General features: G+C 36.1%; 2 protein-coding genes and 1 long non-coding RNA gene across 5 annotated transcripts in view; 2 read left to right on the top strand and 1 right to left on the bottom strand.

Moving 5' to 3' along the window:
* The window catches only part of LOC127840048 (low-density lipoprotein receptor-related protein 4-like), a 212,388-nt gene that overhangs the window by 78,971 nt on the left and 123,687 nt on the right, over positions 1-9,730 (top strand). The window lies entirely within an intron of this gene.
* LOC127840054 (14 kDa phosphohistidine phosphatase-like) overlaps positions 2,211-9,730 on the top strand; it is a 52,495-nt gene continuing 44,975 nt past the window's right edge. Inside the window, exons 1-2 of one of the 3 annotated variants that reach the window (XM_052368444.1) lie at positions 2,211-2,310; positions 6,783-6,989. In XM_052368444.1, coding sequence (XP_052224404.1) covers positions 2,214-2,310; positions 6,783-6,989 — 304 coding nt within the window. In that variant the 5' untranslated portion in view covers positions 2,211-2,213. Of the gene's footprint in view, positions 2,584-6,782; positions 6,990-9,730 lie in introns of all 3 variants that reach the window. The other 2 variants (XM_052368446.1, XM_052368445.1) reach the window with 2 other exon arrangements.
* On the bottom strand, positions 3,582-4,558 carry LOC127840057 (uncharacterized). Its single transcript, XR_008030376.1, has 2 exons — positions 4,309-4,558; positions 3,582-4,153 (listed from the first exon to the last, which is right to left on the bottom strand). It is a non-coding gene; the product is annotated as an uncharacterized LOC127840057 (long non-coding RNA).

Genomic DNA, 9,730 nt, shown 5'->3' with positions numbered 1-9,730 from the left:
TATTATCATCCGCCAAAGGCGGCGGGATTTAGAATTGGGCTTGCTCTTCCGTCAGTATGTCAGTCTGTCACACAACTTTGTATGGCTATATCTCAAAACTATATAAGATATCAACATGAAATTTAATATGTGTATAGATATCAATAAGTAGAAGTGCCATGCACAGGAACCATAACCCTACACTTTTTAAATAGGATTTATTGCCCTTTGTTTGTTTGTTTTTAATGATTTGTTTTCAGGACTATAGAGAGAAACCACGCAAGATTTGAACATGAAACTTCATGGGTGTGTAGATATCAATGAGAGGAATTGAAATTCATAAAGACGTTTACCCAAAAATTAATTAATACCTATTAATTATTACCCTACACTTAATGATTATACTGTATATCAAGGGATTTGCACCGATCCATAAACACAGTTTATTTTGAGGGCGATATCAATTCAACGAATTCGCTTCTTTTGATATATTTCTTTAGTTATTGATTGATAATGGCGTTTCTAGAAAAATCCAAAAAGTATGTTTTGTTTTATGTTTATGTCATACAAGTTTTAATACACGGGCTTTGAAGAACATAAAGCGAAAAGTCGATGCTTGATTAACACATGCATACATTTATATCCTTGTCAATTGTTCAAAGCGATGCATGTAAATGATTGAATTTGTTCGACTTTTCTATAAATTAAATTGTATGCTGTACACATATTTCGAAATAAAATAATCGTTTACAAATATTAATAAAAAAAGAAAAAATAATCGCTGTACAATATTTTATATTGTCAAAACAACCGTTACTTTTGATAGGACCCTTTCAGCTCTTACGGTTTTAATGTTCGCATGGTGACATTTCTATATCGCACGCACATTACCATGAGTATAGATACAATTTATAAGGGATGTTCCAGATTGGCATTCAACGCTATACATTCTCATTTAAGGGACAATTTATCATTTAATAACATTGAATCGCTGACAAATTGATCGGGGGTTTCAATTCATCCGCAGAAAATTACTTTTGGAATAAACCAAGGAATTAAGATGAATCTTCGTTATCTATGTGATATCGCACACACTGTTTACAAAGATCAAAGACCAATAGAATTCTATTCTATAGGTCTTTGCCAAGATTGAAGTGGTAAATTTGACTATAGTCGGACTTTAATCGTAAAACCGGGTCATGCAGCTGTTCGCCGAGACCGAAACTGGTCCCGGAAAAACAAACAATTACTTCATTTCGGAAACAATTTTCGACTTATGCCGAGTACCACATAATGGAATCTCTGGTGTAAAAGGACCTCATAAACTTCGAAATACACACACGCACACACACACAGACAGACACACAAACAGACACGGATGAGTGCATGACACGATTATGCAGGTTTTCCTTTTACTGCCTTTTAAACAGAACTGCTGTTGGCAAGCTCTAACATAATCGAGTACAGTTGGATTTTAGAGATTAAACGTTAAAGGGGCCTTTTAACGTTTTGGTAAATTGACCAAAATTAAAAAAAAATGTTTTAGATTCGCAATCGTTCGATTTAGTTATGATACTTGTGAGGAAATTGTGAGGGAATTGTAATAATGAACATTTACCATGGTCTAAAATATCCATTACCGGTATATGCATCTTTCGACGATTTGAAAACCTGAAAATTATAACGCGTTAATTGCAACGCGAAACGATTAATAATTAAGAAAGTTCTGTTGTTGTCATTATATTTTGTGAAACTGCGAGGACTGCTTATATAAAGTAAACATACGTCTCCTCATAGCATGAGCCCAGATGGCCGAGTGGTCTAATCGGAATACTTTTTACTCCAGGACTCCAGGGGTCATGCAGTGGTTCGAGCCCAGTTGAGGGTTACTTTTTTCTTTTCTTATTTTTACACTTTTTTTACTGGAGATTTTTGAAGTTCAATGTTTTAATTTATAAATATAAAGCATGTAATGACAAACTTCAAAATATGCCAAAATCTGTGAAAAGGCCCCTTTTTGCTTAAAAAACACACGCAGCAAAATCCAAATGTAAATGAACAATGTCGTGATGAAATAGTCACGGTGAACATTTATATGGTACACAGTAAAGCGCTCACTTAACGAAGATATGTGCTCTTCATAGACATCTAAATCTAGCTAAAAGCTAACTGATACGTTTTTCGTTGATCATACCCTTGCTAACATATTAAGGTTGTGTGTAGCCGTTAATTTAATGCTGGCTGTTCCCAATAAGCGCTTAGTGAGACAGATGTTATTGAACGCGGTTAGGAAGCCGTTAACGATTTCATTCCACTTGCTGCATACTGCAAGTACTTATATCGATACATTATCAATTAGTCTCTTGTGCTCATTAATTTAATACATCTCGTTTACCGGTAACTGAATGACAATCACGAAAAAAAACGTAGCAAGCTTTTAAGACAAGCCTTAATGCTGCACCTGGAAATTGTCAGTGTCAACCAGGCGCTCTAAAAATAACGAACACACGTTTTCTGCAAGGTATCAATGCTGTATTGGTAATCACTGCGTGAGCAGAACAAAACCTCAGAGGGAATACGTCTCTCATTATCTCTTTTCTGATGGTAAAAATTGCTTGTGATGGTAAAAATTGCTCTGTGTTTAATAACCTGGCTGATTGGAAACCAACAGTTGACTGGATTTTTTTTCTGATTCCATTTTTCTCAGAAATAATTATAACTACCGCATTCTACTGTTGTGTATGGATCTAGTATGTAGTGTCATTCTGGAATCTTGGAATACAATACTTATACAGGAAATTATTTAGCAGTCAGTGTCAGTGTTTTGTAAATGATAGTCAGATTGGTTTGTAAACATAAGGCCTTGCAGCCCCTGGCTCCTGCCAGATCACACTTTTCTATAGTCAAATTTACAGCGTTATGTCTGAATTTGTTTTATTTTAAATATTTGACAGATGATTCTGCAGAAAAACTGGTAGACAAATGGAAATTTCTTGCGCCAAATTTTCTTATTTGTAATTTCAGCAGTTGGCTTATTTGGCGAATGGCAGATTAAGCTCTGACTTGACTTCAATTTTCCCTGCAGACAAGTTTTCTGTATTTAAACACGTCAGAAAACAGTTACATATGTACAAACCTCAATTTCTTTTTGTGGATATTTTAAATCAGTTTAAATTTATTTGTAGCAATGAACAATTTAAAGTTATAATTCAGGATATATTTTTTTGCAATGTTCAGTTTAAATGCTTTGAATAAAGAATGCTATTAACCAATTAAGATACATGTAATACTCGCAAAGAAATGTTTGGTTGTTTGGCTATCAGTGAATTGACATTAGCTAGCTGCTTTCTAATATCACTTTTGCTCAGAAATTAATCCAGCATTGGAAAATGAGGGTTCATTATAAACCCCTGATTATATTCAGTGCTCCAGTGAAAAGGGCAGGGGGGCGTTTTTGTCAAAAGAGCACTTTTAACGCGCAGTTATTTGTCAAAAGGGCACTTTCGAGCGCGCTAGCGTTTCTGGAATGCTTCCTGTTGCTGCTGCATGTTCATTTATATGTTAGTAATAATTGTTAGAATATATTATTATACGCCCGTCTATTACGGGACGTATTATGGTATACCCCGCGTCCGTCCGTCCGTCCGTCTGTTAATGTCGTACGCTACGTCAAATATCCTTTGACAGATTTTCTTCAAATTTTAACACAATCTTAATATTGATAAACCCTGATCCCCTTTCGTTTTTGACGGAATTCTGAATTGTCGTTCCAGAGTTATGGGACTTTGTTCGTCAAAATTTCGTGATTTCATTGAATGTCCTACTGTAGCTATATAAAAATGTTAAAGTTGTTATAACTTTGGTATGCTTGGACCTAGAGTCTTGAAACTTGACATGAAGGTTGGCCAGAACTAGTAAGTAACCACTGGACATTTCAAGGTCATTCATTTGAAGGTCAAGGTCACTGTGACCTTGAATGTAAAAATGTTAAAGTTGTTCTAACTTTGGTATGCTTGGACCTAGAGTCTTGAAACTTGACATGAAGGTTGGCCAGAACTAGTAAGTAACCACTGGACATTTCAAGGTCATTCATTTGAAGGTCAAGGTCACTGTGACCTTGAATGTAAAAATGTTAAAGTTCTTATTTCATGTTATAACTTTGGTATGCTTGGACCTAGAGTCTTGAAACTTGACATGAAGGTTGGCCAGAACTAGTAAGTAACCACTGGACATTTCAAGGTCATTCATTTGAAGGTCAAGGTCACTGTGACCTTGAATGTAAAAATGTTAAAGTTCTTATTTCATGTTATAACTTTGGTATGCTTGTACCTAGAGTCTTCAAACTTGAAATAAAGATTGGCCAGTACTAGAAGATGACCACTGGTCATTTCAATGTCATTCATTTGAAGGTCAAGGTCACTGTGACCTTAAATGTTAAAATGTTAAAATTGTTATAACTTTGGTATGCTTGGACATAGAGTCTTCAAACTTGACATGAAGGTTTGCAAGCACACTTAGATGACCACTGGTCATTTCAAGGTCATTCATTCTAAGGTCAAGGTCACTGTGACCTTAAATGTTATTGTTGTTCATGTATCCTACCGTAGCTCAAATATCCCCCGATGTATTTTTATACGCCCGTCTATGACGGGACGTATTATGGTATACCCCGCGTCCGTCTGTCCGTCCGTCCGTCCGTCCGTCCGTCCGTCCGTCCGTCTGTTAATGTCGTACGCTATGTCAAATATCCTTTGACAGATTTTCTTCAAATTTTAACACAATCTTAATATTGATAAACCCTGATCCCCTTTCGTTTTTGACGGAATTCTGAATTGTCGTTCCAGAGTTATGGGACTTTGTTCGTCAAAATTTTGTGATTTCATTGAATGTCCTACTGTAGCTCAAATATCCTTCGATGGATTTTTTTCAAATTTCAACACAATCTTAATATTGATAAACCCTGATCCCCTTTCGTTTTTGACGGAATTCTGAATTGTCGTTCCAGAGTTATGGGACTTTGTTCGTCAAAATTTCGTGATTTCCATGCTCATGTACTTATAAAATAAACCATGTATTCAAATACAAATAAACTGAAGTAAAAAAATGATTCAAAGGGTTATTTATTACCTTACTACTTCATTGGCGAACGACGGGCGTATCATGCGCTCATGGCGCAGCTTTTATTCCAATTATTATTAAACCATTCAAATATAATGTCTACAATGAGGGATAAATTAATTACAATGTGATTAGAGATTTATTAATTACCATAATTTTATGTAAAAAAATAAAAATAAAAAATCATTTTTTAAAGGGCAAAGGGGCCTAGGAAGGGCAGGGCAGAGGTTCGGAGGGGCAGGGCGTGGCGCCCTTCAATTTAGGGCTAGCTAGAGAACTGATATTATATAAAAAATATTTATATTTCATCAATTAGTTAATTTTATAGTAAAATATCTAAATAGATATGAGATGAATATGTTATTTGAATAAGCTTAACAGGGGTTTTTATCTGATTTTGGGGAAAGGGCCTGGCCTTTTTTCAGGGAAATAAATTCCCGCGAAACGCCGGATTTTAGGGGAAAAAATTGCGCGAAACGCCAGAGTTTGGGGAAGATAAAAAGTCTTAAATAATCAATTTAACATATTTTACTGTTTTTAAAACAAATTCAAGGCAACAGATAATTAAATTATGCAATATTGTTCTATTTTCTACACTGGATCAGGTCAACTTATATATTTATTCAAAGGTTTAAAAAAAAAAAAAAATTTTTTTTGGGGGGGGGGGGGAATGAACCTAGGAGAAAATTTACCAGCTGAGGGGAAAAAAAATCCGAGGGGAAAGGGCCGATTTTCTGCAGGTCACAAAGAAGGAAAAAAAAACCTGGCTTATAATGTTATTATTAAAAATAATCACCCATCAATTATATACCTGTATTCTATTTTAATAGTATATGAATGCAAAGTTGCATGTCCTTGAGTGTAAATACCAGACAACTAGCCTTGTAACACTTGCTTAGAATTGTTGTTTTTTCGATCTTAATGTAGAATTCTATTTATAATTGAGTAAGGGTATTGTATAATCGAAGTTGACTTTTGTTCATTTTTTGTGGTCATGAGTACCTTGAGTACGCTCAAATTGCGCCCTGAATTCAAATATAAATTGTTATCAGTGCTCCGGCTAGGCCTAAATTGAAGGGCGCCTCGCCCTGCCCTCCTGAACCTCCTCCCTGCCCTTTCTTTGGCCCCCCCCCTGCCCTTTAAAAAAAACAAAACCATATGATTATTAATAAATCTCTTATTACATTGTAATTAATTTATTTTTCATTATAGACATTATATTTGAATGGTTTAATAATAATGGGAATAATATATTCAAACAATGATTAATAACATATAAATTAACATGCAACAGGAAGCATTTCAGAAACGCCCGCGCGCTCGAATGTGCCCTTTTGACAAAAAAGCCCCCCTGCTTTCAAATCCTAGCAGGAGCAATGGTTATGATTTGCAGTCACATAATCATTAAACTAGCTATTTGAGTCGTGTTCTGAGAAAACTGGGCATAATGCATGTGCGAAAGTGTCGTCCCTTATTAGCCTGTGCAGTCCGAGTGGTACCCTGATTTTGATTTTTTCTAAGAATAGACTTCATTCAAACGAAAAAATACCATAAAAGCGGAAAGTGTGATCCCTGATTAGCCTGTGCAGAATGCACAGGCTTATCTGGGACGACACTTTTAGCACATGCATTAAGCCCAGTTTTCTCAGAACGCGACTCCTATTTGTTTTCCTTTGCCCTTTCAGGGAGAAAGCTTTTTACAACCATGGCAGCTTCCCAGGCAGAGGTACAGTCTTCAGGGGCTTCCAAAAATCCCAAATTGAAAGCAGTGCCTGATGTGGATATCGATAAAAACGGGAGATTTAAATACATCCTTATTAAAGTGCACGATCCTGACAAAGAGAGGGAATTTAAGCATATTGTGAGAGGATATGCCAGATGTGAATATCATGGTAAAGTATTACACTTTTTAGTTACATTTTGGTAATATTTACAGGGATGGAAATATTAAACTGTTGCTGACTTAATTATTACAGGCGATTGGATAAAAAATCAGTACTCTGTCCGGGCGAGTAGCTTTTTGAAAAAAGCTGATTTTTAGCTCGACTAATATATATGAAATAAATATAGTGGAGCTATCCTGCTCGCCCTGGCGTTGGCGTTCCCGTTAGCATTCGCGTGCACATGTTTAAAGTTTGCGTACTACCCCAAATATTTCCTATGTCTTTTGACATATTGCTTTTATATTTTGCATACTTCTTAACCAACATGACTCCAATCTATAAACAAGCAGGGGTTTTTCAGCACTGTCTGCGCCTCCGGGAAACGGAGTCATTCCCAAAGCAAACGGACCCGTTCCCAATCGAATTTTGATTGCATTTTTCCCAATTCCAAAAAATGATATCTTCCAAAATCGTAAAAAGTAAACATAATTTATATCGAAAGAGTGACTTCCCTTCATTCGTGATGTAATAAAGCCTTTAGTGACACAGATTTTTTGGTTTATTTGCCTGATGCATTCACTCTCAGCGATGACGTTCGAACTGTTCTGCATTATATACGAGTATATAGAGCCGCACAATACACATTCTAAACCATATCTGTAGATGCTTATTTTCAATCATGGCTTCGCACAATAGTAAATATTACATTAAAAAACCACGAAAAATAGACGCTAAAGGATGTGTAACGATATCATCGATGCTTTCGAAACGCTCAGATTCTTCCGAAATTACTGCCGCGAGTAACCCTGAACAGACAGGCTCGTACGATACGCAGCAAAATGTAGTGTCTTGTGTAGACTCAGTGGAAAGGCCACTACACCAGGGAAACTTCTGGCAACATTTGCTGGTGACGAGGCTCTGCAGGCATGCTTCCCCAGAATGTTCCAACTCGTCCAGCTGATGTGCATAATACAAACTAGCACTGCTGTGGTAGTGCGAGGATTCAGCACCATGAACCTACTGTGCTCCCCATTACGCAGCACATTCACTCAAACCAAACTATGTTATATGATGCTTACCTGCATTGAAGGTCTAGACCTGAGTGACAAAACATTGGAGGAGCTTTGTGATGCTTTTAAAAATAGAAAGCAGAGAAAAATGTTGCTGTAACTTGTGTTTGTGCAGTGTTTGTTTTGCATGTGTTTATATAAAGAAAATTGTTAAACCACAGACTTATTTAAGCATGATTAATTCAATTTTTTTTCCGCAAAATGAGCCATTTCACTAAACAAAAATTCCCAAAATGGGCAATTTTGTCGATAAAAAAAATCCCCAATTTGGTCAGACTCCTTTTCCCAAAGTAGGCAGGAAAAACCCTGACAAGGGCAGACAACTGTATCAAGCATTTTGACAGAATTATGGCCCCTTATATACTTAAAATATGCATATTATTGATAAATCTATGTTAAAGTTTGCGTACCACCTCATACAGGGGTGGCGAAATCTAAAAAAACTATACTTGTCCACGGACAACCATTTAGGAACTTTAACTTGCCCGTTGCTGAACTACACTTGTCCTTTAATGTTTATATAAAGTATAAACGCATTAATTGATTAATGTTAAATAATGTGGAATATATCAAAATGAGTACGATTTGCTTGTTTTGTTTATAATTGTATTTCAATGGTACATTCATTATAGCAGTATATTATAAACAATATAAAGACTTTCTCAATCTTTAAATCTTGCGAAGCTAGTGTTATTAAAACATGTGCTGAACATAAGTCAATTGTAATCTTAACAAATTAAACTAGTCCAATATGTGGACCTCATCAGACTGAGGCTCCGCTACTGGTAGCAATTTGATTATATAAACTGGTAACCATTGAAAATCTGTTAGCCAAGTTTCTTGAAAAGTTCTGGTGCGTTTACTTAGATCATATTTTTTATCATAATCTTTCTTAGTTTTTGGGAGGTGGGCTGCTCAAAGCTTCGGGTTTCTGCTCCGTTGTTGAAGATTAAAAAAAAAGTTTCATCTTTACCATTAAAGTCGTCTGTGTTTTGATTATCTTAGATTGATACTTTTTATTTCCGTCTGATCGTAAAAATAAAGAAACTAGTCTGTACACTGTCTAACAGTCGGGCCGAATGTTGAAAATGCGGCATGCTCCCGGTCTCTTATAGAATAAGGGAGATCACTGCACAGGAAAGTGCACGTATTTAGCTTGATTGCTTTGCAAATAGCACTGACAATGTAATCGCGTGTCCACATCCGGTTTTGTAAAAATTAATTACGGCTTTAATACAATGTATTTTTGTATACCTGGACGCGACTTTTAAAAAACTTGTTGTCCACGGACAATTTAATCGAAAAAAGTCGGTTGCCCAGACTAGCAAATGTACGACTCGGGCAACTCGGACATTTGATTTCGCCACCCCTGTCATATATTTTCTATGTCCTTTGACATATTTATTGCTTTCATATTTTGCATAATTTTTTAACCAACATGATCCCTAACTACAAAAAAGAGCAGACAACTGTATCAAGCATTTTGACAGAATTATGGCCCCTTTTATACTTGAACATTTTGCTTAAATTACCATAACTTCTTTATTGATGATCACATTTGATTCATACTTTGACAAAACAACACTTACCTGACAAACCACAATGCACTCCACCCAAACCATCCCCCATGCCCCCCCCCCCCCCCCAGAAATCCCCTCCTTCCCCCTCAATTTTTATTTT

This window comes from Dreissena polymorpha, chromosome 7 (assembly GCF_020536995.1).
Source record: "Dreissena polymorpha isolate Duluth1 chromosome 7, UMN_Dpol_1.0, whole genome shotgun sequence".
Classification (NCBI taxonomy): Eukaryota; Metazoa; Mollusca; class Bivalvia; order Myida; family Dreissenidae; genus Dreissena; species Dreissena polymorpha.
The sequence above is the reverse complement of the archived record's forward strand: the minus strand, read 5'-3'. Positions and strand labels throughout refer to the sequence as shown.